This window comes from Coffea arabica, chromosome 5c (genome assembly GCF_036785885.1).
Source record: "Coffea arabica cultivar ET-39 chromosome 5c, Coffea Arabica ET-39 HiFi, whole genome shotgun sequence".
In the NCBI taxonomy this organism is placed as follows: Eukaryota; Viridiplantae; Streptophyta; class Magnoliopsida; order Gentianales; family Rubiaceae; genus Coffea; species Coffea arabica.
Window position 1 is genome coordinate 34,266,670 of NC_092319.1, and position 27,200 is coordinate 34,293,869.

General features: G+C 34.9%; 1 protein-coding gene and 1 pseudogene across 2 annotated transcripts; both read left to right on the forward strand.

The window, feature by feature from the left end:
* Positions 1-1,273: 1,273 nt before the first annotated feature.
* Positions 1,274-12,412, forward strand: LOC113690071 (uncharacterized). Of its 2 annotated transcripts, none has more exons than XM_072050783.1 (9): positions 1,274-1,554; positions 6,039-6,121; positions 7,822-8,107; positions 8,262-8,354; positions 11,353-11,497; positions 11,603-11,713; positions 11,796-11,878; positions 11,971-12,028; positions 12,162-12,412. In XM_072050783.1, exons 2-9 carry the CDS (start codon positions 6,054-6,056, stop codon positions 12,239-12,241), a joined length of 924 nt encoding a protein of 307 aa, XP_071906884.1. In that variant the 5' UTR covers positions 1,274-1,554; positions 6,039-6,053; the 3' UTR covers positions 12,242-12,412. The 2 variants fall into 2 exon arrangements, with proteins under 2 accessions (XP_071906884.1, XP_027063688.2); XM_027207887.2 differs by lacking the exon at positions 1,274-1,554 and adding an exon at positions 5,110-5,250.
* An 11,546-nt stretch (positions 12,413-23,958) lies between these two features.
* Positions 23,959-25,691, forward strand: LOC113689306 (CYP enzymes assisting alcohol dehydrogenase-like; annotated as a pseudogene).
* The last annotated feature ends 1,509 nt before the right edge of the window (positions 25,692-27,200 follow it).

The window sequence follows — 27,200 nt, forward strand, 5'->3', positions numbered from 1 at the left end:
AAAAAGTAAAAATGACAAGTGGGGGGCATGCAATGGGGACAAGTGTCCTTTTGTGTGTTGGGCAACAAAGCACCTAAGGGGTTAGGTGTTAGAGACACTTCGAGGAAAAAAAATGGAAAAATCGTCCAAAACATCCCTCACATTTTGTAAAATAACTTTTTTCGTCTCTCACTTTTAAAAGTGTAATTTTATATCCCTTACATATTTACATCGGACAAATTTAGTTCCTAACTAGGTTTTCGATAATTTTTTGGTCGGAATCCATCATGTGCAAGGCACGTGATCATTTTTGAAGGGTAAATTTGTCAAATTATATTTTACATAATCTAATCTATAGTCCTCCACATCTTATAAAATAAATTTTTTCGTCCCTCACATTTCACAAAATGAATTTCTCCATCCCTCACATTTCAAAAAATGAAATTTTCTTTTCTCACTAATTATGTGTGTGAATACATTTTTTTAAACACATGTATATGTCTATTTGATTTTGCTTAATAATAATAGTATAAACACATGTATGTAATTAGGCCCAACTTGTGGGCTATCTTCTCTTTTTGTATGATTATGACTAATATTTACCAATAGAACCTTAATTTGCATATTCTTATTGTATTTTGACCGAAAATAGCTTTATTGGTCAACTTGACAATGGATGCAAGATTATTTACTAGCTAATAACAGATGAAATCAAATGATCACGTATAATATATGGTATTCGTATTGTTAAGTGAAATCAAATAAACACATATATATATTTATGCTATTCGTATTATTAAGCAAAATCAAATAGACAAATACATGTGTTTAAACAAAATGTATTTACACACAGTTTTTTTTTAGGGTTTCCCTCACATACATAATTAGTGAGGGATGGAAATATTCATTTTTTGAAATGTGCGGGATGGAGAAATTCATTTTGTGAAATGTGAGGGATGAAAAAATTATTTTATAAAATGTGAGGGACGAAAAAATTTGTTTTATAAAATGTGAAGGACTATAGATCAGATTATGTAAAATATAATTTGACTAATTTACCCTTCAAAAATGATCACGTGTTTTGCACGTGATGGATTTCGGTCAAAAAATGATCGGAAATCTAGTTAGGGACTAAATTTGATCGATGTGAATATGTAAGGGATATAAAATTATACTTTTAAAAGTGAGGGACGAAAAAAATCATTTTACAAAATATGATGGAGGTTTTGGACGATTTTCCTAGAAAAAAAAATCAAAAGAAAAATCAAAAGAGGGATTGGATGGCCGGCTGGGAGGAAAAAGAAAAGGAGAAACAGCGGCTAGGAAAAAAGGAAGAACGAAAAAAACAACAACTGGGGGGAGCTTGGGAGAGAGAGTGAGAGCTAGAAAAGAAGAAGGAAAATCTGGGACGAAAAAAGAAAAACAGAGGAAAAAGGCTTCGGCAATAAACCTGGAACAGCAAAACAAAAACAGGAGAGAAAGGCTAAGGAAAAGAACGAAGGAGCGGCTGGAAAAGGCTGGAGTCGGCGGGAATCAACGACCATCATCGCCGTCAATCATCACCTGTATAGCTTTGTAAGCTATCTTCTTCCTTCAAATTTCAGTTTTTCAAGCATGGCCGCTTGAAGCTCTGTTGTTTTTTTTATCACAATTTCTTGGTGGATTTGCCTACGTTTTCTGAAAGATTACTGCTTTATTTGTTAATTGGGTTGAAATTTCTGGTTTTGCTGTCAGTTTTGGGGCCAACCGAGACCTCATTTGAGTAGGGAATTGCTGAAATTTCCATGCCCATTTAGTGTTTGATAAAATGCCTAAACAAAGTCTTGAATCAAAAAGATGAGATTTCGTGCATCTTTCTGTATACGCGTGAGAGGGATTCTGGCTAACTTGTGTTTGTTAGTTGGAGAGAGGAAAAGAAACAAGGAATTTTGGAGTCGGTTCTTGCTGTTTTTTTGTATCAGATGATGGTTTAGTATGTATGTGGTGTGCAAAAATTGCTGATATAGTTTGCCGTGGAACTACTTTTCTTGAAGACAATTAAAGGCTGCAAAAAATGTTTGCCCTGTTTGCTGATTCACTGAGTAATGTTTTGAACTAGAAGAATATGTTTTCTCCAGTTTGCCAGATTGGCCTAAGAATCTGAATATAGATAGACATCAATCTATTCGTTAGTGCTTATGTGCTGTTTTCTCTTGTTTATCTCTTCCATTTCATGGTTCCCTTTGTTTCATGTCTTTCTTTGATAAATTAGTCAGATGTTGGGTTTTCTTTTGATGAGTATTAGTCACGCCTAGAATACACACAGCCAGAGTGGGCTGGTTTGTTGTTGCAGAAGTGTTTCTCCATTCCTTCATTGATTGCTTGCATGTCTTGCTTCTCTGTCATGTTTGTCTTGGACAATTCGTTTGCTGAACATGCTTTGCTTCCATTGATGAATCTTTAGCATTTGATTATGGAAATAAAATACATGAAGTGCATGTTCTCGTTGGTATGAGATTTTGCTTTGTACGGTTCATAGACGTTGAAACTCAGAAAATGGCAGAAGACTTCGTGTGCATGCATGAAAAACAAAAGGAAAATTACACTTTGGTCCCTGTGATTTTGAAGCAATGCTACAAAGGCCCAATTATGTTCTAATTTCTTGCAATTAGGTCCTAGAGTAATTGCAATTTGAACCATTACTTGACCTTTTCATTACTTATGGACCTTTGAAGTTCCCAAAATATTTTAATTGGACTTGAATGATTGGTTAATGTTTGCTATTGGGTCCTTAGTAGTTTTTATTTTAGAAATTTGATTGATAATTTACCTTCTTTGTAACTATGCATTATTTGATTACATTTAAGTTGCAATTGGGAAGGATTTGGTGATTTGTTGGTTTAACTTATTTTTGTGTTTTTGTTTATATTTTACTATTTAATTGGTGCCTTGACATTTTTATTGTTTTAAAGCTAATTTTTTCTTCATTTGATTACCATTGCAAGGGAGGTAACCTCTATCCCTTTAATTTTATTTTTCCCACGTACTCCTACGTGCTTTCATGAATTTTGCATGCTTTAATTCGTTTTTTATTTTTTATTTTATTATTTTATTTTGTTTGGTTTGATTTAGTTATTTACTTTGCTTTTCTTTAATTTCATTTTCTTTAGTTAATTATTTGGGGGCATTTAAATGCCAAAGTATGTAATAGTTAGGGATTTAATTATTTTATTCCTTTCCCCCCTCTTAGATTGTAGTTAGGCCCCCCCCTTAATGTAATAGTTAGGGCTCTATTTGCTTTATGTGTTTTGTGTGATTTGCATGCCTATGTGCTATGTGTTACCGCTTTCTTAGGGCCTTGCATCTAGATATTATGATTATGTGTTATGTGTTTATGTGATATTATGTGATTTTATTAGGTCTTACATGATTTATTTGATTGTAACAAGTGCATGTCGTCACCACACTAGTCCAACGCTAGTTGTGGCCCCCTTTCTCGAATCCACACTAGTCCAACGCTAGTTGTGACTCTTTGTTTCGATTTTCTCACGAGTCCAACGCTAGTGAGAATTTGTAGATATGGGTTAGTCCAAACGCTAGACCCTTAGGAATCCCCCTCGCTAGATCATGTTTGCATGATTACATTGCATGTCATGCATTTTTTCTAGTATTAGGATCTTTATCATTTTGCATATAATATTTCCTCTAATAAAATATCCCTTGCCCCTATGTGTATATAACATTTAGATTTACATCTCATTTAGGAAATTAGGGGTAGATTAGTACATTTGCCTGATTAGAGCAGGAAATAACTCCTTGAGTATGGGATATGGATGAGTTTGGCTTTCTAGCCTTAGCACGCTCGTATTCCCTCTACTAAAGGGAAAATTGAGTCATGAACATTAGTCTCTCGTACCCGTCTTGTTTGCATTCCTTTAGGGCTCATGCATTTTGAAGGCACATTTCTATTTGCACACCCCCGCTTTACACACTATCATTTTTTGCACATTTTCACTTCACACACTCTCATCTTACATATTCTCACTCTGCACACTATCACTTTGCCCACTATCACTTTTGCACTCTCACTTTACATATTATCACTTTGCATATTACCGTTTTACACATTCTCACTTCACACACGCTCATTTTGTTCACATTGCACACATTCATTTCACTCATTTTTACATCATTGGCACTATTTGTGACCTCTTGGAGGGTTTATCCTTGGCTATCACAACTCATATGATCAAGTCCGATTAAGCCTCTAAGAGATATTTGTCCCTTTCGATTCATCATTAGATTTAGGATTGCATCCATGTTAGTTACATCTAAATGTGATACATCTTTTGGTTAGAAATTAGGAAAATCATGACTAAATCATGTAATTATCTTAGGTTAGGTTGAGAGGGTGCCTTAGACATTGTCTTTGCCTTGTCTCTCTTCAACTGTGACCTCCGAACCATTTTCTCTGATTTGTCGTAGATTTTGGAGTCAATCTAAAAAGGTTTTACATTTTTAAAATCCACATTTTTGGGTGACTTGGTACACCTTAATTCAATACCAAGTGGTGACTCCTATATTTTTACCAAAACCTTTTTAGATTACTATTTTTGGTCAAACTGTCGTATTTCAAAGTCACATGGCCTTTTTCTTTTATTTTAAACACCACATCACCAATTTTCGATCCACACATCACTCGTTTTACAAAAAAATGGGGCGCAACATACTATTTGCGACTACCCTTAAATTAGAACCCAACCCCAACTGATACCACTTTTGTGATGTTTTCTTGTTTTTAGAAAATATAGAGAAGTTCGCCAAAAGTGGGCAAAAATAGAGAGAAAGAAAACTTAAGTTAATTAAAAAAATTTAAAATTAGACTATATTAAGTTATGGGTAAAATTCTCATTAACACATAATATTTTCCTTTCCTTTTTTTTTTCCCTTCCATAATCTAACAATATCTAGTTTCAATATTTTGATTCTTTGCTTCCAGATTTAATCTTAAACAAGATTGATGAAATCACTTTCTTTTTCCCACTAGGCCCTTTGCTTCCCTTCTCTTCCCTCGCACCAGTCAGCCTGCCCAGTTGGCAAAATCCCCCGCAAAACCCTTTTTACGGCCTTCGCTAACATCTTAAACCCGCCAGCACGGTAAAGTACCCATTCCACTCAACGGCCACTCCCCAGCTAAACCAGTCGCCCGTCTTAGTCCCCTTCTCCTTCTTTCCCTCCCAATCGCTGTTCTTTCAGTGGCTTTTTGGGGAGGCAGGTTTGGCATAAATACAGGTAAGTAGAGTAGTTTCTGATTGTTTCTGGTGCAATTTTCTTTCATTGATTTTATCCAATTGGATTTCACTTATCATTATTTTGGGATGTTGTTGGGAATTGATTGGCATTGTCTTTGCATAAATTTTTGATTAATGAAACTGATCGAGTCCCATGACTCGTTGCATGTTAGATTCACTGAGTCCACACACCCGGCATCAGCCGCTCCGACTCGTTTGCTCCTTCTTGGAGCAGCCCGTCCAAGTCACTGAACCAGGCATGCCCCCTTTGCTTTTGAATTTCGGAAAAATGGTTATTACTTTAGACAGTGATAAGCATTCTTCAGCACCTTTCGTTGACTCTCTCTGAAGCTTTTGCATGTACTAAGATAGTTCAATCAGTATAAAATTACAAGGTCAACTACTTGTATGAATGCCATTGATTCAGAAGTTGGTGATTTGGTTGAGCTTGCAATACCTTTGAACAATTATTTGCTGCTGCCCCTTGTTCGTTAAACTGGCCATGGCCATCGTATGAAATTGATGAATTCTGTACTTCGTGTTGTACTTGCTTCCTTAGATGCTGGACGTGCTTTCTCTAAACGTTACTGGTTAATTTTGGCCTGATAATTGGTATAACTATCTACTAATGTTGTTCTCAATGTTGCTTGAAATAAGAGTTTGGAAGAATGTAATGTAGGAGCTGCATATTGAACTATTACATGGAGAAGTTTTAATTCTTTGGGAGGCATTGCATGCTACTAATGACGCGTGAGAGTTGATACTATACTTTTTGCATCTCTTGTGCAGTTGAAAGAGCTGGTGATGGTTATTGCACGTGGATTGCCTCGATGTTTTCCTTATCGACTTATCTATAATCAGCGGAGTCTTTGGTAACTGGCTATTGGCTCTTGAAATTTGTTGGAGAGCTTTGTCCTCTTTCTGATCTGTAGTTGAATTCAGTGTCATTTTTGCAAGTAGCAGAGGAATCTTTATGGACTAGATTTTCCAAGATAAGGAGTAGATTGATAATTTTTTTTTTTATGTCACTACCACCAAAAACCATCATTCACCATTTTTTGTTTGTACTTCTTTTGACACCAATATTTGTTATTCTTTTGGGAGTGAAATTATTTGGTTGTATTGGAATAAGTAGATTTGTTCCTACCATTTCTTGACATGATTTTAGTTATTTTTACAGTATCTTTTTCAGTGCTAATAAATATTGCTTATGTTGCTGTTGGAGTTTTGCTCTATGACTTTTCATTTTTTATATCTATACTGTTAACAGAGTTTTCCTTGAATTTCAAGTTGGGATTGTTTTATTAAGTTTTTGATAAATGCAAGACCACTTTGTATGTTTTGTGACATAGGCAAACATTGCTAGGTTGTCATATTTTGTTGTGCAGTTTGTATAGATGTGGTTTAGAGATGGTTTTGTGGCTCTACTGAGAAACTTAATACATGTCTGTTTTATCTAGTATGTGCATGCTGGAGATAATACCTACTTGGAATGATAAGGCAGTGGAATTTCTTTCTTAAGCCTTCTTTACAATGATCAAGGACTTAGTTGTAGCTTGTTGAACTACAATATCCCAAGCCTTCTTCAGCATCAGGTGTACATGCTCACAATTTAATTTATCTGGTTTTCTTTGAATTTAATTTTGGAATGGTAATGGTTATCCACTAGAACTGAAACCTGGAAGAATGATAAGTTAAAATGGCTATGACCAGAGGTCTTTGGCTGCATTTCTGATTAGTTGAGAAGAGTGTATTCAGTTATCTTAATAGCAGATCTTGACTGTTTTAGCATGCTATTCTTTTTGTGCCTTATTCTGTTTTGCATGTTTTCCTGTTGTTTTGTATTATTGATGTGATACATAGTTGGGCACGATCTAGACAATGACACCAACAGCGGAGAATGTGACCCAATCTAACCCTCTAAGTAGCGAACAATATTGATACAATCTCAACCCGCGACTTAACGAATTAGCGAATCAAATTATACGTAGTAGAACGCCACAACCAAGGAGATAGTTGGTTGATAAGTTCAGTATGAATAACTTCAGAAAGATTCTCAAATATTCAAAGGAGCTCTCTTGGAAAAAAAAAAGTGATTAACTCACGAAATTTTATTGATCAAAAACCGATTTTGAAGGTCTCTTACTTGGGCTATATATAGCCATACAAAACTAGAAGACCTAAAGTGAATTGGATTCACTTAAACTAGACCTTAAGTGAATTGGAATCACTTGAACTAAAAAATACCTAAGCAAACTCGGCTAGACTAGGATCCCTTTGGGCCGAAATAACTAAAATGGGCTATCTAATATTCGGCCAACTAGAAGGGCTGTTTGGCTGAATTTATTAACAAGAATAAAATAACTAAACAGCAACTAAAATGACAAATAAGCCCTTGCTCAACAAGACCAAATGAACGGCACAACTTGAAACTTTGAATAACTTTCGTATGTGAGATCTTCGTGGACTAGAGTTGGGGGGGGGGGGGAGGGCTCTGGATCATATCATTTATCCCATTGTACTCTGCCATGTGCCAGTTTCCCATTTTGACGTTTATTATTTTTTAAATTAGGGTAAAAAGAAGACAGAGGAAAAGCATATTGCGTCCTTGTTCAGTGAAGAAGCTTCTAAGTCATTCTAGAGAAGAGCATGAACGAGAGAAAGAACATGAACATGCTGTCAGCAAAGATGAGGAGAGGAAGAAAGACATGGCAAAAGCCAGAAAAGAGGAGGCAAAAGCTGGTGACTCTGAGGATATACTTCCGGGAATTCCACCAGTGCCTTCGAGCAACCATCCAAAATCTGGTGTAGTGTTTGTTCTTGAAAAAGCTTCACTTGTGCCTGCTTATGTTGGCAGGGTACATGAGGATACTACTCTTTAACTTTTTCATTCTCTAAATATTTATGTTGTTTTTGTTTTCTTCAGTTTGTTCAAAGGATGTTACAGAATTAGGCTCAACACTTGATGCATTATTAAATTTCAAGCTGCTGTCTCTTTTTATTTTCCCGCAGACATATGAGATATTGAATCCCGACAAGCATGCTGATTTTTTAAGGAAGAAGAACATGAATCCTTATGATTACAGACCTGATATTGTCCATGAGGTAATCTTCATGAAAGCACTACTTGATGAATGCTATGATCTAGACAGAGTTGTTGAATTTGGAAATTTACCTTGAAGATATTACTTGCAGAGTGTTTAAAGTAGTTTTATGGCTTTTCACGCATTACCTGAAGATGATACTGTGAATATCTCAAGGAAATTCCTTTGTTTCTGTTATCAATCCACTCATGATTTTTTCTGGGGTTTTTTTATGAGATTTTTGTGAACTCTGATGCGTCAGTTTAGACTAAAATGATATTGATATGCTCTTTGCTTTCACATTTTACAATGTTCATGTGCTAGACATACACCTGTATGTTTTCTTTCTGAAGATTGTGAGTTGTGCAATTGAGGGCTGAGAGAATTATTTGTGTTATAGGCTGGTTTCATTGAGGGATAAATTAGATACAAGTTAATTAACTTGAAGTTGCATCTAGGGAATCTAATGTGTGATCCGTAATTATACAGTCAAATGTGACCTCAGAAACCTAGTGTTTCCCATTCCTCTGATGGATCGTCTTTCTTTGGCTTTAGTTTCTTGGTCAAGTTGGCGAGGTTTTCCTTTTAATATTGTGACAATCAATTTGTAATTAACCGTTGTTGTAAATTAAACCACTGCATATGGAAAATCAATGATCTTGTTTGGTAAACTTCAGTTGTTTTTGGTCCTTTTTCTACCAAGTTTAGGGTAGGCTAACACCCTCTAGATGGTTCATTTTTATTTCTTTTTCTGCAAGCGATATTCAATGTTTTTCCTGCATTTAGATTGTACTTGCGAGTTGAAATCAGTTTGAGGTTCAACATCCAAAGTAGAAGATGTGTACGAAATCTTTATCCCAAATTTTGTTTGTTGTTTTTCTTCAGAAGCATTCAAGGTAACTAAAAAATTATTAGTCCTTTATTCTTGACATACTCTGCTTATGACTGATCAGTCTTGGCAGATTTAGAGGTACATATAATTTCTATTTAAAGTTGTAAGTGGTATAAATGTCATAATCATCTATCTTGGTATACATAGAGAGAGGCATATAAACAAGTTTGTATAATATGTTTGCATATACGCCCAGAGTGACAATTGTATATTTACTCTCTCTCTCTCTCTCTCCATACATATACATATAAATGTACATACATTATATATATGTGTGTGTGTATTTGTGAGCGTGCGTGGTGGGTGTGCATATTTCTTTATGTCTGTCATCCATGTTCTATTTTTTACTTTAGGAACTTAGAAATGACTAAGTTCCATGCATAAATCTCAGGGCCTTGCTTATTTAATTAATATTGTAGTTTTTGGTATTTTGCCGACTAAAATTTCAGTAAAGATTTTTTTTTTATGAGAGTTACTGTGCTAAACCCTCGTTCCGAGTCATAGCTTCCTATTTATTTCTTGTTAAGGATGATCCTTTATCATTACTTAGTTTTCAAGCCCTGGCAGCTTCTCATTTAGATGTAGTCTAAATCTTGGTGTCATGGTAATATGGTATAGAGGCATTACCTAGTGTTTATTTAAGTAATGGAGCAGGCAGGCAAAGGAGAACCAAATAAGTTAGCTGTTTCTCTGTATAAATCATTTATTACCATTTTACTTCTTAATTCAGGAGATGTTCTTTTACTTTTGTATGTTGCTTTCGCAATACCAATGGGACATGTAAGTTTCTGAGGTTCTTTAATTTGCATTGCCATTTTCTATGAAGTTTCCAGGTTTTGAAAATTCCAGCATCATAAAATCTCTTAAGCATGTGAATTTGAAATCTATTTAAACATGATTACAAATTCTATGGTTTTCCATGATTATTACACACCTTTCCATGTGGCTTTCCTGAAATCTTTCCTCCTAATGACGTGAAAGAAAGAATATTAAATTACTATGAGTTCATTTTTCCCTGGAATTTATCATGTATTTTGAATGTTGATACCCTTAGATTGGAGAAGAGGGTCCGAGGGTAAGGATTAATAGAAAGGGTAATTGACTTAGTTGACTAGGACTTTGGAGATAAAGATAAGAAGGAAAAGCATTTAGACAGGTCTACTTGATTACACTTGACTTTGACAAAGCTCTCTCTCTCTCTTCCCCTCTCTCTCACATTCACTCTGGTTTGGTACTAAGTTATTTTGTGTAATCTATAGGGTTTCCATTGGGTTATCTGTATCCAAGTTTCATAGTATTGACAAAATCCAAAGCTTAAAAATGAATTAGAATCGTGTGTGTGCGCGCGTGTGTTTTTTTTGGGTGCCTCTACCTATATGCAGTAGTAGGTAAAGAGAAAAGCATGGGGTGTGAATATCCAACAGCGTTAAGTATGCATTCATCCACTTATGGCCTCTCGTTTGTCGGTCACTTTAGAAGTGAAGAGATTCCTGCTTTTCTCTGACTTAAATGCATTAGAAATGCATCTGTCACCTTGTGTTTTGTAGGCCTTTCCATTTGTTTATTGTTGTATAAATGAACATCCATCTGAAGGAGTAGTATTTGGTATTTAGTTACTTTTCTGCTGCTTTCATGTTTTCCCATTCTCCATTAATAATTTACATTGTGGACGATTCTTATCTTTTCAATATAGCATTTAAATCAAGGAGCCTTCTTGAGCAGAATTCAGAGGGGTCTATATGCCGAGAGCAACATCTTTGTGAATAGCTTTGGGTCTTCAGCCCTCCATAGGGCCGAAAATCAAAATACAAAAATAAAAGGAAAAAAAGCGTGAAGTATGGCAGCTGGTTTATATGTCAAGGCATAGAATAGTAAAATCTATTGATTTTGTATCTGGATGTTCTAATTTATCTGCATGGAATGTTTTCCTTGTTTCTTCTTCTACCTGTGAACGCTTGTATTCCATATGACTATGTGCAAAGGATGTATAATGTTCTGTCAACTAATGATCCCATTGTGGCAATAAAGTGCTATTTATTCGTCTATTGTTATTGCTTGAGCCCATTTTTTTTTAATTCAAAATTTTACTCACATTGACCATCTATTTTGCTACATCTTTTATCTCCAGATTCTCGTTGATATATTGGGCAGCCGACTTAATATGGCTGGTATGGTTCAGGCTGTGTTCGTTAAAACTGATCTTGGGCATCTTATCAAAATCAAGCCACATGTTCGCATACCGCCGACATTGGGCAAATTTTGTGCTATGATGTGTGAGTCTTCTGTGTTGTTTTATGTTTATTATATGTGCTCTTTCCATCTGCCTACTCTCATTCTGCTCGTTTGTGTTCCCTGTATCACTTTATTAAATGATGCAGCCCAGTTATTGCAGAAGTTTAGTATCAAAGCTAGGGGTGGGGGTGAGAAACTAATGCAGTTGATTGAGAACCCTTTGGTCAAGCATTTGCCTGTTAATTCTCGAATAATAGGTAATCTGTTGATTTGCTCATTTCATGGAAAATGCATCTTTCTTTTGTTTATTTGACAATGGATAAACTTTTTTTGCTTCAGGGCTCTCTGTTAGTTCGCCAAAGGCTGTAAGGTTGCGCGACTATGTTGATGATGTAGGCAATGATTGCACTCCTGTATTCGTGGTTAGGTCTCCTTGGATTAGTTGTGTCTTAATTAGATTTACTATCATTTTTTCTGGTAGACCACTCCTAAAATTTTGAAAACTTCCCAACAGATTGGTGCCATGGCTCATGGGAAAATTAATGATGACTACACAGATGATCTTATATCAGGTACTGTTTTTATTTGAGTCTACATGCTTGAAAATTCACATTTCCTGTGAGTAAAATGGCTTTGCATATGAATTGGCCTTTTTTCTTCGTTTTCTTTATATGTTAATATCATATCTGGATTTTGTACTTGTAGTTTCTGCACTTCCCTTGAGTGCGGGTGCCTGTGTGAGACGTATATGCTACGAATTGGAGAGGAAATGGAGGATATTATAGTTTGCTACTAAGATTTGGTTCCCAGTATTTATGTAAAACTAGGGGTAATTCTCGCTGTGAACCTTAGTAGGTCACCTGACAGGACAGAAGTTTCTGAAAGTTCAGTTATTGATACAATTTTCTTCTTTAATTTCGCATTATGATAAGGTATTTATTAGCTATTGTTGTTTTTGAGCTGAGTTGGGTTTTGGAACTTTTGGTTGTGTATTCTTGCTTCTTTTATTCCAGGATTTTATCTATCTCTAGCTCTAATTACTATTCATTCATTTACCTTCAGTTTGTCTTTTGCCTATTGGTATTGGTTGTCAGGTGAATCTAATGGACTGCGTCCTTATTTTCATGACAATTTTAGGTGACCCCAAACTTTTCTAATGCACTTCTAATAATTCTTCTGGATCCAAGTATTGTAATGTAAAAGAATAATTAGGCAGTGTTGTGAATATCTTAGGATAGAGTCATGCCTAACCAATTGAGAGAATTTATGGGAGTGTGTGTGCCTTGACCGCTGAATGAACTTACCACCCGTTGGTTCGAGGGTTTTTGGGGGTATTCAATGGGTATGGCCATCAAGTGTTTGGTACTCTACCATGACAATGAATCTATGGTAATGGAAGACCCAAAATACTTCAATCATCATTCCTGAGTAGGAACAATTTTGCTTCTCATTAATGACCAGACCAAACAAAGTAGGAACAGATATTCTCTAACCATTCTCTCTCTACTGGTGTTTCTCAATTCTCATACTCCATTATCACGGCCACCAACCACCAACTAAGCCCACTTGTTTCTACCACTTGTCTTGCCATCTCTTCTTCTCAGCATTGCTCCCTTCAATATGGATCAGCCATGGAAGCCAAGCTAGAGAAATAGTTGAGGTTTCTTGTTTTTTCCTTTTCTCCTTGTTTATTTGGGTTGTTGTTAATGGGATTCAGAACCCTTGTATTGGTGGAAAGATATGAAATTGTTTTGCAGGAACGCTTGAGTCTTTAAGTAAATGATATGTTCAAGTGTTGTACACAGTAATGAGCAATAGAATAGATAAATAAAAAAAAGTAAAAATAAAACATTAAAATAATAATGCAATCTTGTAAATTACGAGGGCGAGAGTTAGATTGAGTAGTAAGATACGAGACGCGGTAAGTAAGAGGTTTTTGGTTCAAGTGCTATCACTCATGAAAAAAATGCAGTCTAGTAAATTGTATAATTGCTATCGATTATGTCACGAATTTTCGGAAACAGATAAGAACATTGTGTTTATCGATTATGCCATGAATTTTTAGAAACTTATAAGAGCATTGTGTTTAAATCAGTTTCATGTAAAATCATGTAAATTACACAAGGGAAGGTTAGATTGGATGATGAGATGGGAGACGTTGTAAGAGGTTTTTGGTTCAAATGCTCTCACTTATGAAAAAAATGCAATCTAGTAAATTACATAATTACTACCGATTATGCCACGAATTTTCAGAGACCTATAAGAGTTTTGTGTTTAAATCAGTTTCATTTAGAATCATTGCGCAAATCATACTACAAGTTGAATTACGTAATTGCTACAGATTATGTCACAGATAGGATTGTGTTTAAATCAGTTACAATAAATCATTGCACAAATCATACAAGTTGAAGTTGAATCGGTAGTAACCGAAGGGAAGGCCAAACGGGGAAGCTTAACATCACAAATAACTCGCAATAGTCAATCCAAAACTAATCACAAATTAATCTATAAAGTCATTATTAAATTGTTAATTTGGTAAAGAAAATGTATTTAGAAATATTTATATTTTATAATTATTAATATATTATTCGGGTCCAAACAGGATACGGATCGGAATCTTATATTCTGTATCCGACCCTTTTTTTGTTATAGTGAACGGGCCGGGATCCGGTTCGGGCATCGGAATAATTTTTCAATCGAAATCAGAAAAAATTTATCGGATCCAGGTCAGTTCTGGGTCCAAATCCAACAAGTTGACACCCCTGTTCGAAAGTGTACAAGCGGTAAGCTGCATTTCGTCTTGCTTCAAATTAGACGAGACATGGAGGCAAAGGTATAGAAACCGAAAGTAGTATTTAGGACAAAATCATTTCATTCTACTTCAGAGTGGAAAAGCCTTGAGTCCAGTAGAAGGTCTTAATAAATGTTCCATTTTCACCTACAACATCAACAAACCTCATCACACAAGTCGCAGCATCCAAGTCAAAATTAGAAACTGCAAAGCACGTAACCATACATAATTGTTAGCACAATACATGCCTTTGCTTTTCAATTTTAGTGAAAGCACGAAACAACCACCACACCAGAATTTGCTCACATTTTCTCCAAACATTTTATGTAACAAATGAAAGAAATGGCCGCAACATCTGAATAATGCTTCCTCACTTTTAAATGGTCCTATCGATCATAATTGGGACTACTAAGAGTGAACGCTAGAAGAACAACACCATTATTATGAAAGAATTCCCAGACAATTTGTTTACATAATATTTGCTTATGATAAACTTTATTCGCTTCCTAAATGCAAAATTTTCTGCAATTTCTCGTTACATAAGTCAATAGCAAAAGGAACAAACTGTCTAATTAATGTCAACATTCAGAAAGACACAAGTTTTGCAAAGTGTCAAATGGAGAAACTAGCTCGAAAGGAGGCGAGTGCCTACTCTTAAATTGATAAATAAATCTCCTCCCATGCAAGAAACAGGTGTCATCAAGAATAGGTTAAACAATAATAAGTTAAAATTCAACTAGATCTGAATGCCACATCTCCTCAAAAGACGAAGAACCTTGAGCAAATTTGTGAAATAAACTTGAAAGAAACGGATGCTAATGGTTCCTGCAATCTTAGAAAGTTGCATATTTGCCCACGAGTTTGCAGTAGAACTGAATTTCAAATGTCTAATCCATCAAGCAAAGGAAAATCATTAGTTACTTTATCACGATTGTCCACTATACAGACGAACAAAAATTGTTGTTAATTGTATATATGAGGTCTTATGAAAGATTGAGTACGCAAAATGAAGTGATAATCGGCTTTTAAAAGAAAAGATCTTTCACATACTAACAAAAGAAAAAAGTACAGATAAACCAAAAAAAAAAATCTTCCGAAGTTTCTGTACTCTGATGAACATCAGATCCATTTTGTAACACAAAGAGTTTTCTCCCAGCGGATATAAATTCACTGCCTTCCAAGCGCCAATACAATAAAAAATGTTGAATAATTTTCTAAGAGTTTTAGGCTACATTAACATAACATTCAATTATAATAAGCATGTTAAATTTAAGGACGATAAAAAGTTCACATCAACTTGTTAGGAAATTGGGTTAATTTCTTTCAGACAGGTTTCTTGTTTTGGTTTTAGTTTCCTATTTGGTTTTAGTTACTTGAAGTAATAGCCAAGAAATTTCTTATTTTTATAAATTTAGGAATTAGAAATTATTTTCTGTTCTATATAAGATTAGGAATTAACAATTATTTCCTATTATTATTTGAGTATTAGCCAAGCAATGTAGCTTATAAATAGGTGGGGTTTGTCATACAACAAAGTGACATGTAAGGGCAACATGCAATCTTATACATAGGGTGAGAGAGGATTCTTGAAATATGAGAGATGGTATATAAGGGTTGGGATTGGATTCAAGTTGTATTCTTCTATAGGATTTCCTCTCATAGTGATGAATTGATTTTCTTTCCGTGGGCGTAGGATCCATGATAGAGTTGAACCATATTAAATCTTATGTATAATTTATCTTTCATATTTGTGACTTACTTGTCATTAAATTGTTGTATATTTGATATCTCAATAGTTCTTTGTTTCATGCTTGGATCCCAATAAATGGTATCAGAGCTTCTGATTATGAGTCTGGACTACTCATAGTAAATTGGACTGGTAAAATTTCTCTTCTTAGTGGTGGACCAAAGTACCAAAGAATTTGGCTGGTGTTGGATTAGGTACGTCATGGTTTTGGCAGGAAGTCTTATTGGTGTTAGATCAAAGAGTCATGGGTTGTTAAGGGGTCTGTAATCCAATTTGGATGTTAAAGAAGAGTGGGTCTATAATTGCAAGAAGAGATGACTTTAGGTGTTAAGGTGCACTTGTATTGAGCATTAAAGTGGGTTTAGAGAAGAGTTTGTAAACTTGGATTCAATGTGAAGGGTTACTCATAAACGAAAAGAATATTAGGTTCATGAGTACCACATTGATTCGAGAGATGGAGAAAGTTTAGATATGCAAGTAAGAGTTTGAAACCTAATAACTTAAACTTTTGAATCAAAATTGAGTTTCTGACTCATATCTCTTATATATTGGATTTTTTGATGAGTTCTCTCGAGGTGTATCTCTCTAACACAATTCGTATGTTAATAACTTTAACAAATTAAAAAATGAATAGGTTACTCTTTAGTTATTATCACTTCCATACTTTATTCATTTCAATATCCAGGGAAAAAATAGCTCAAAAACCATTGGCACCGAATGTTTCTGACATGATCAGGAGAAGTTAGCTACATTAACTAACATGGATTAAGTTAATTGTATGCGTAAATTTGTAATGGTATCAATCCAATACAAATATATGATTGATTGCGAGAGGAACAAGAACGAAAGATTGGTACACTTCACAAGTAACCCTTAATTCACAAAACGTTCAAGATTAGCTCGGCCTTGAAGTAAATGCAACAGCCTAACATAGGGCAGGGCAATAACGGATACAGAAGTTCTATGTCATGGTTAATTAGCCTATTCTAAGTAATATACAGAAGTCAATAAAGCATTTAATATGCTGATCAGATTAAGCTAAATATACCGTTCACAAACTCCGCCAAATATTGCTCTAGTTCTGAGTTGGAAAAGTTACCAATCTGACTTGTAATGCAATTGATAACATCATAAGAATAAAACATATTGAAGGAAGAGATGAAGAAAGGAGGGAAAAATGGTCCATATCACGAAAAACAAAGGCTGGTCCTCCTCAATACCATTGACAAAATTCTTGAACTGACTTGCTTCAAGAGAAGTAGAGCCAGACAAGGACCCCATAATTGGTCATTTCAGCGTATATAAGCAAAGTAAGAGATAGTTATCCCCAGAAAAAGAGATAGAGAATTATTGGATTAACTATATAAAATTTATGCTCCTTGCCAACTATGCGACAATTGTTAGGCAAAGCAGCAAGTACAGTGTTTATGTCTTGAAGCCTTCGTGCAGCCACTTCATGTGAGGCAAGTTCCAATAATTGGTCATTTTGGAAGAGTTCCACTGCAAAATCATTCAAAACCTTTGTGTTGGAATTATTGAATGGTCAGAAAACCTATGACTACTTTCTTGACATACAACCTTTGGGCGATATTTTGAAACTCGGACCGTTAATTGAACTGGTGAGGTGTTCGGGTTGAGGTTCAATCGGTCGGATCGGTTTAACCCTGTTTCAATAAATTTTTTAAAAAATAATTTATATAAATATATATGCACAAAATAAGACATGCATTGGACTAATTTAAGACTTTATATGATGAAAAAATTAATATTTTCACAAATAAAAATTTTAAATTATAAGTTGAAATAAATAAATTTTATCTCAATCTTAATTGAATTTACCCAAAAATAATCTTAAATCCAACTCAAAATACCACAATATTTTGAAATTATACAAAATTCACGTCTATGAAAATTAGACATTGTGAGTTTAAATTTTAATTCAAGTTTTTGATATTTAGATATTGCAACTTAAAAAAAAAAAGAAGTTTGGAGTTTGGAGTTTTTGAGAAAGTCAAGAAAATAAAAAAATAAAAATACAAACTTGATAAGAGGCAAAAAAATGAGAAGAAAGTGAGTGAATGTGGCATTTAATAATTAGTTTTTAGGATTAAGGAAAACATATTCTTTTTTTTAATTTTTTTTCAATTTAATAGACAAAAACCAAAAAAAACCGCTAGTTTAACGTTTCAATCAGGTTCACACAGTTCGAACGGTTAAACCTGATTTTTAAGTATAATCAACCCAAAGCATGAACCGGACCGGAGCTAAGGCTGCTTTGCGGTTCGACCGGTCGAACCGGCCGGTCCGATTCGATTTTTAAAACACTGCCTTCGGGAGAACAATGACCATAATGAGATCTACCTTACAAGATTGAATGGATGATGGAACAGAGACAATGAGCAAATTTCCTAATTTAAGCAGTACAAAGCACTGATTCTGTGGAGTGTTGCTTTCTACTTTTCTCAATAATTAAGGTAAACTCTCCTATGTGCCGAACCAAACAAACACACAAAAGTTCCTACTACCAAATAACTGCTAGTGGCAAAATCTACATGATGGAGGAACAAAATTCTCGTCTTTTATAGAGCAAAACGTTTGTTAATAGTGATACTTGCTACAAGACACCAGAAAACAAGAGAAATTATTTAACAATCTAGAAAACTTCAACCATCATTCTGAATAGTAGTACTTCAGTAAATATTCAGGTTCTTGACTTTTTTTTTTGCAAATATGTTCAATGGGAAGCTAAGAATTACATAATTTTGGAATTCAGGATTACGAAAAGTTTTTGCTTGTTCTTTTTTTCCGCCTTAACGTATTTACTTCATAAGCCTACATCATTGATTCCTCCTATTGGTGACAGTAGAATAGTGTGATAAATCTTCATAATGTTCCTCAATATATCTCTTATGCCATAATTAACCTCCAAGCAGACTTTATTATCCACGGATGCAATCTTTCATTGTCAAACTGAACTCACAACAAATAATGGATATGATCACTAAGGTAAGAACTAGATTGTTCTCTAATTTAAGGTCACACAAAATCATCTTTGACAATCCTATCAGAAACTGTACTGCAAAGAATAATCCAGAATATTTTTTAAAGAACTCCAGAACATATATTACCTATTCCCAGTGATATGTATAAAGGGGATGTGTGTTTCAACTATAAACGGCAAATTGCAGAACAAATGAGGCAGACAAAAAGGCCATTATTGTTCGTTCTCTTCTGCTACATATAGACTCAGAATTCCTTGAAAATAAACATATGTAAAGGGTACACTTTACCAGCCAATTTTGCATATTTCTTTTGGGCAACATAAAGCCTTGGAACGTTTGGCAACACAAACACTTTTTATCGCTATCAAAATTATATGAGTCCTTTGTGATAAATTACAATCGATTACCAAAAGCAGTACACCCTTCAAGAACGATCGTTGTATCAAACTTCTCAATTTCTGGAGCAGTAGTAGTTATTTTTACTATCACTAGCATATATCAAGAATGAGTGGTTAAGAGTTTGTTTTGAACGAAAAAGCACTAAAGGATTTTCGGTTACACGAGACCCTATTACACTTTTGTCGTACACCTTGATTGGTGTAAGTTTTACAATATTTGATATATCTTTTTACTCTTTTCATTAAGTTTGTGTTCACCAATTTTTGTTTTATTTGCACAAGTCTTGCACCATTTGGTGCAAGTCTTGATACATACTAAATCAATAGAAAAATATGCCAAATATTGCAAGACTTGCATGTTATTAGAAGATCCTTTCCCAAGAAGCTCGTTTATGTTGAAAATAGTTGTGTGGAGATGTATGAGGCTCTAAACTCCCTATAATGATTGTAATTGACTCAGTTTAAATTTTAACTATAGCTCCTTTTCCTAAAAAAAAAGAAAAAAGGAAAAAGAAATAGAATAAGGTGTGGTTAGAACTTACAAACTAATGCAAGACAATACTCTTTTCGTCCTATTGAAAGTGTACTAATTTCCATTTTGGGATGTCCCAAAATATTTGTCCTATCGAAAAAGTTAAAACATCCTTTAGTTTCTCTTTCCGACATAACCCTTCCCTCTAATCATAGTCAAAGCATCCATTAGTCCTTCCATTGAAATATAAATTTTGAATTTGTGAAGATAAAATTGGAAAGAAAAGTGCAAACATTATAATCAAACTATTATTTTTAAAAAGTTGAATTTTCAAAATAAGATCAAATAATGGGGATGGAGGGAGTAATTAAAAGGACTCCAGTACTCCAAAAATTCCAATATCTTTTGTTGGGCCCCCGGAATATGATAGTACTATTCCCTATTACGTAGGGCAAGTTTTACTCAACGTGGCGGAAACTAGCCAACCACCACACAACACTGTCACCTGAGTGCCGAGTTACAGGTTTGAAGTTGTTTGGTAATTAAAATTAAAAAACAATGTTGATTAAAATTATAGAAGTAAAAAACATTAAGTAGGACAAATTTGGATTCCATTTTAAATCTAGAATTCATAGAAAATAATGATGATGACAAAAAAAAATTGTGGAGTAATACACATGCACCAATAAGATTACTTTTGTGAACAACAAATGATATCTTTTGAGGAAATTGTTAAGTTTCACTTCTCCAAAAAAGAGCACATTAATTTAAGAAAAAAATATGGCAGTTGATAACTAGTGAGTATCCTTATTCTTTTTATCATTCTCTAAGTTAAACGAGCGGGCAATCAGGGGCACTTGCTAATATTGCCAAGGGGAAAAAATTTCGTGCTAAGGTTGTAAAGGAATCAAATCAAACTAGGTAGAGGATTGGGTTGGCCGGTAAGATAGAAGGGATTATAACAAAAAAATTTTAGATTCAAAATTTTTCATTCGTAAAAAAAAATGATAATAAAAAATGAATCGAGTTTCAACATTTTCCATACGCAATCTCTTGGATAGACATGAATTGACGATAAGTGATTTCGTAACCCAAACTTTCCTTAACCAGTCAACTTTACTTTGTAACCTCAACCTACTTTTTTACTGTAACATAAGCATTCATAACTTGAACTTCCTTAACCAATTGAGTTTACTTCGTAACAGGCCCCTCAAATAGAGCAGGTTTTACTTATTCAAAGGAATGAAAGATAAATAAAGGGATCGAAGGGCTTTATGATCGGAAAAATGGAAGGGGCATGGTTGGTGTGTCACTAGGCTTGTGAGGGAACCCACGGAAGAGGTAAATTAAAACCACTCCATAGTTGTTCGTCCACATTAAACCCAAATAGCAAAGAAAAATGCTCCATTGCTGAAGATTTGGTTTCTGTTAAAGAACCCAACCACGTGCCGTCCTCCTTTTTAATCTGAGCGATGAAGTTCTTATGTCTATTTTGTCTAATAGCCATGTGTAAAAATGGGATCCGGGGCTGGAACGGTTGTCAGAGCAACCGTTCCGGAAGGTGTAATACTATTTACACACGGTATAACATCATCTGTACAAAGTGTAACAATAGAACAACAGCGAGTACACTAGAACAACATTTTTGTGGGTTACACACGGCATGAAAATCGAGTTATAATGAGTGATCTGAGCCGCACAAATTTTTTTGGCCTAATCATGGCCATGAACCTTCTGGAACGGTTGTCCCCCTCCTCCGTAAAAATGCAGTATTCGTATCCATAGGGGCATTAAATTTGGGCCTACGTCAGATACAGTGGCGTAGCAAGAACTGTACTATCTCTCTTTGCGTCCCCCTTTTTGTTTGAAAAATTTTTAGTGTGTTTCGATTGTTAAATTATTTTACATAATTTTCCTTTATATTACAAATATATATTTTAATTAATTTTTTATATTTTTAATTATTCTTTTATTTCACATATATCACATTATAAAAGTACTATAGTAATTATTCAAAATAATATTTAAAATAATACTTTATCCAAACACATTGAGGTGGAATAACGTATGTAAACCAAAAGAACATTGTTGGAATTAGAATATGTTCATTTGGGAACTAAAATGAAATTTCTAATAATTTTCCCTCTACAGCTGAAGAATAATGGGTTCCTTGTTTAATAGAGACTGAAAGTTCAAACACATTTTTCACATGCTTCCTCTGTTGCCTCAACTCTAAAAGCCTCGGAAAGATCGGAAGAAGATACGAATACTGGTATCATGCCTTCTGAAAGAAGGGCAACTCATGTGAATTGGTATCGAGGGCATTCCGCCAGTCTTCGGTGACTTTTTACTTTCAACCCGATTCACCGCCTACAAACTCAAGTATTGCTCGAGCCAAAATAGTAAAGTTCAAATTCAAGTTCCAACTCGACTCCTTTATTATTTTAGTTTACTTGAGGTCAAATTCTAGTTTTGATCTAAGTTAATTAAATTCCATTAAACTTCGACCATATAAATAAATACTTTGTATCTTTTAATTAGGGATACAATGGATAATTTACATTACTAGATATAAAAATTGAAACACATTATATCAGGTACACTACCGTCGGATCCATTAAACCATTTGAATTGTCTCAAGTTGATAACTTATCTATTGTAAGTATCAAATTGGCCCATTAGAAATAAAAAGTATCAAATTTTAATACTTCATTCTATTTCCACCATTAAATACTTCAAAAAATTTTACCCTTAGATCCATTAGATTTAACAGGAAAGATAGACTGAACCATCAGAATATGACGCTTTTTTTTTTGTTGAAAAACCGATTTGAGATTTAAAATAGATAGGGGTTAATTTGAGATAATTAAGATAGTTTAAAGGTTTCGTAAATAGTTTTTCGTTATATATCTATGAAGTTCAAATAAGTTCGATGACCTTTTGAATCTCACATATATATTTGCTCAAACTTGAGTCTAAAAAATAGAATCTAATGCAAATCATATTCCTTTTTTCTTAAAAAAATGGGATATGATCCAATCCATATTTATTTTTACTACTAAAAATGTGGAATTTGACTCTAGTGCATAAAAAAATGAATACATATAGATCACGTAGTGATTTCAGAGTAAAAATTGGTCGAAAATTTAAGTTGTTGACCAAATTTTGCTAAGTTAAATTTGTAAAGAATATAAAATTAATATTTTAAAAGTGAAGAACGAAAAAATTTGTAGCAGAAATTTTATGTAGTAATTTGGATTTCAGTTATAAATCTTGAACTTGAACCCTGATGTTAGCATTAGTAATATCAAATGTCAGTGTTTAGCTATCTGAACTATTTGAATTACTCAATCTCTATCAACGCGAATTCAAACTAGATTTGAATTTGGTCAAAATTGAACCAAGTCAACTCGCAACAAACTAGATTAAGCTCGATTTATCTGCAATAGGGTGGAAAATAAAAAATAATAAAAAAAGTGGCGCATGCGAGTTGCATGGCACCCAATAATTGTAAACTCACAAACGACTGCATCGCATGCCTAAAAGCCATATGCATATTGTACAGTGGAAACGTGGTCTACCATACAAATAAATCTAAACCAGTTATAGTCCTTCAGGCTCCAACCTTATTACTACTACCTTAATTGTCCAAAAAAAAAATTACTACTGTCTGACCCTCTGTTCTGCTCTGTTGCAGTAGCATTCGATATCATACAACAACCAACACCACCATTCCCTTCAGTGTAATTATTTTACAACTATATGCAGCAATCATTGTTGGATTTGGTATATTACTATAATCCTTCTTTCAGCTGCTTAGCACAACAAATTATCAAGACACAGAGGAAGACGATCAGATCAGATTACAAGATTACAAGACTACAACGATATAGATAAGTTTCAAGCAGTTGAAAGCATTTGTCTCTTCCACACAGGGAAAGCCAATTCAAGTTCCCCTCGTAATCATCAAGTGTGGTGATAATGTCGACCCGCAATAGCTCCAATATCATAACTTGCAAAAGTACTGAACCCACTACGGATTGATTGGCTCCTAGCTAAAATAATGCAATCTGTATACAATTGTCATTGTTTCACACTTCACGTGTTCTGGGACATGAAGGTGTCGGGTAATCGATTCCTCTCCCAATCTCTCTTTTGTTCTCGCATTTTGCTTCAGTAATTTCAGTTTCAAATTTCAAATTTCGGAATTCAGTTATAAAATAACGACCAAATAGAGCTGAATAGTAATCCCTTTCATCTTCTTTCTAGCTAGATAGAGAGTGTCGGTGAAGGAGTCTCTTACCTCAAAGTGGGAGACATGGTCATTCCTACATACTTGGGGGAGTGTCAAGAATGCAACAACTGTATTTCCGGAAAGACCAACCTATGTGAGACCTACCCCTTACAAGCTTTCACCGGATTAATGCCAGACGGTACGTCAAGAATGTCCATTATAACTTCAGGTAGCTGCCAAAAGCTGTACCAATTTCTTAGCTGCTCCACATGGTCCCAGTATACCATTGTAGATGCTAAATATGTCGTGAAGATGGATTCACGGCTATCTCTGCCACACGCTAGCTTCCTGTCCTGCGGCTTCACCACTGGGTTTGGAGCAACCTAGAAAGAAGCCAAGGTTGAAAAAAGATTTTACCGTAGCTATTTTCACCACTGGGTTTGGAGCAACCTAGAAAGAAGCCAAGGTTGAAAAAAGGTTTTACCGTAGCTATTTTCAATCTTGGCGCTGTTGGACTGGGAGTACGTGCAACATCAACATGCCAAATATTAGGACGAGGGACAGGTACGGTTAGGATTTCGTGTAGTTCCAACGGTTGCCATTCTTCTTACATAATTTGGTGTACCACCAAATAACCTTGGTGTACTTGTAAATTTTTTTCATGCACATCAACTCAATGTGTAATACAACTTGGTACACCAATGTATGAAGAAGTACAACAACCTCATTTAACTGCACGAAACACAACCGTATCTATCCCAATGGATCCTTCCTCAATCTGTCCTGCTCTTCTCATAGGACCAAACTTTCCAATGCAATGCAGGCAGTTGAGGTTGCCCGAGTGCATGGAGCAGCACAAATTATAGGCATTGACATCAACAAAGGCAAGCGCGAAAAGAGGGAGGCTTTTGGAATGACACATTATATAAATCCCAAAGCCATTGGTGATAAATCCATCTCAGAAATGGTAAAAGAGCTGACTAATGGATTAGGAGTGGACTACAGCTTTGAGTGCACAAGGGTCTCTCACTTAGTTAACGAAGCTCTGGAAAGTACCAAAGTGGTAAATAACTGTCCCATAACGCAACCATGTAGTATAGTATTTGAAACTGCTACTAATTCCAAGTTACCTTTTCCCTAGTAATTTGCTATCAGGGAGTAGGGAAAACGACTATGCTTGGAGCAGGGACTTAGAAGAGCATGGAAATAGAATTTGTTTCGCTGCTCGGATGTAGAACATTCAAATACTCTATTTTTGGCGGGGGTAAAGTCCAATTTGACCTTCCAGTTGTAATTGACAAATGCATCAATAAGGTAGAGTAATATTCAAGAAACATGCACTGAAATTCCATTTATCTTCAGCATAGCTTTTCTTCAAAAATTTCGGATACTTTCATATTCAAAAGGACAAAACTTAACTAAAATAATTCAATTCTTCGCCATGGAAATTAGCTGGAGTTTCCTATCTATCTTACAGGAGATACAGAAACTAGATCAGCTTTTAACTCATGAAGTTCAACTTAACAACATAAACCGAGCCTTTGATCTACTGAAGGAACCTGAAAACGTAAAGGTTCTCATCCAGTTATGAATGGTTCGAAGACTCGGCCGAGACCGAGACGTCTCGGCCGAGTCGTAACCGTCTCGGCCTAGGCCGAGACGATACCGCGACGATTCGAGACCGAGATACTCGTCTCGCCGAGAAATCGGCCGAGACGTCACCGCGACGGGTTGTCACGGTCGAGTCACCTCGAGTCACCCCGAGTCATCCCGAGTCAAGGTGAATTTAACAAAAAATCTATAGAAAAAAAGCAAAAGGGACACAGTACTATCACATGAAAAGATGCGTTTTCTTTTCCACGTTAAAGTGAAGGTAGTACCTTCACTTTACTTTGAAGGGTCCACGTTCACTTTACTAAATTATTGGACTAGTAGTGTTGCAGAACGTAGTAATCCTTTCCGTTTCCTTCAATTCTTCTTCATGGTAACTTAACTCTGTCTTCTTGCCGAGCTTTGGAATTCCGCCCTCTGAAACAAAGTAGAATGTTGCAAAAAGATAGTGCCCAATGGAGTCATTTGGCCATACCTTCACAGAGATAACCCAGATGGTTGTGATTCATGTCCTTTTTGCCTTATTCTCCCTTGCCTTGTCAAGCTTCAGCAGGTAATTGATTTTCTTATTGTACCTTCAGATATTCTGCTTGTAAGGTGCTCTAAGACATTAGAGTTATTAAAAGAAACTGATCCATTACAAGGGCCAACTGTCGTGAACAACACATGAATTAAAGGGTTAAATGATGCCTTTTATTAAGCCAGCTGCATTTGTTCTTTATTTGAAATCATAAATTCGTAATATTACTTTATTAAGCCAGCTGCACAAAATAAACTACAATCACGACATTATTGCTTTGCTCATGTGTTGTTCAGTTGATGCCAGTAAGGAATTCTTGGGGGCCTAGGTTGTTGAATAGCTGGCCGTCCTGCTCTTCCCTCCTGCTGATAGGTATCCCCAGGTGGAAATTAGCAATCTGCATTCACAAGTGACTCCAAAGCGTGAGTAAATTTCTTGTCTTTTTGCCGGCTTTTTAATGGTTAGCAATCTTGGAGGTTGGATTTGTACTTTGCTTACTAATCCATTGCGATGCTTACTAAATTATTCTTTTTTCCAAGAATAATTTTTCCTCTATAAATTTAGTAATCCTTATGTATAAAACAAAAACTTTTGTAATTCTTGGACGACTAGGTAGCAAAGTGAGTGAAAAATCATGTCTAGTTATATATATATATATATATATATATATATATATATATATATATATATATGACGATGGTTAACAAAGAAATTGGAGAGATATGAGAATTGCTTCCACTGTATGTGTATATTTTTGTGCTAATAGAGAGGGACATTTAGTATTATCTTCCAACTTATTATAATACATAATCATCCTGGTGATCATGATCATGAACTAAAAACTATAGGAAGATGGAGAGCTAAATTATATGTTTAAGTTAATCACCCATCAACAAACAAAATGCCGAAGTTCTTATAATAAATGAAAAAATGATCATTGTTGCAGGTTTACATTATAGATTAGATGTT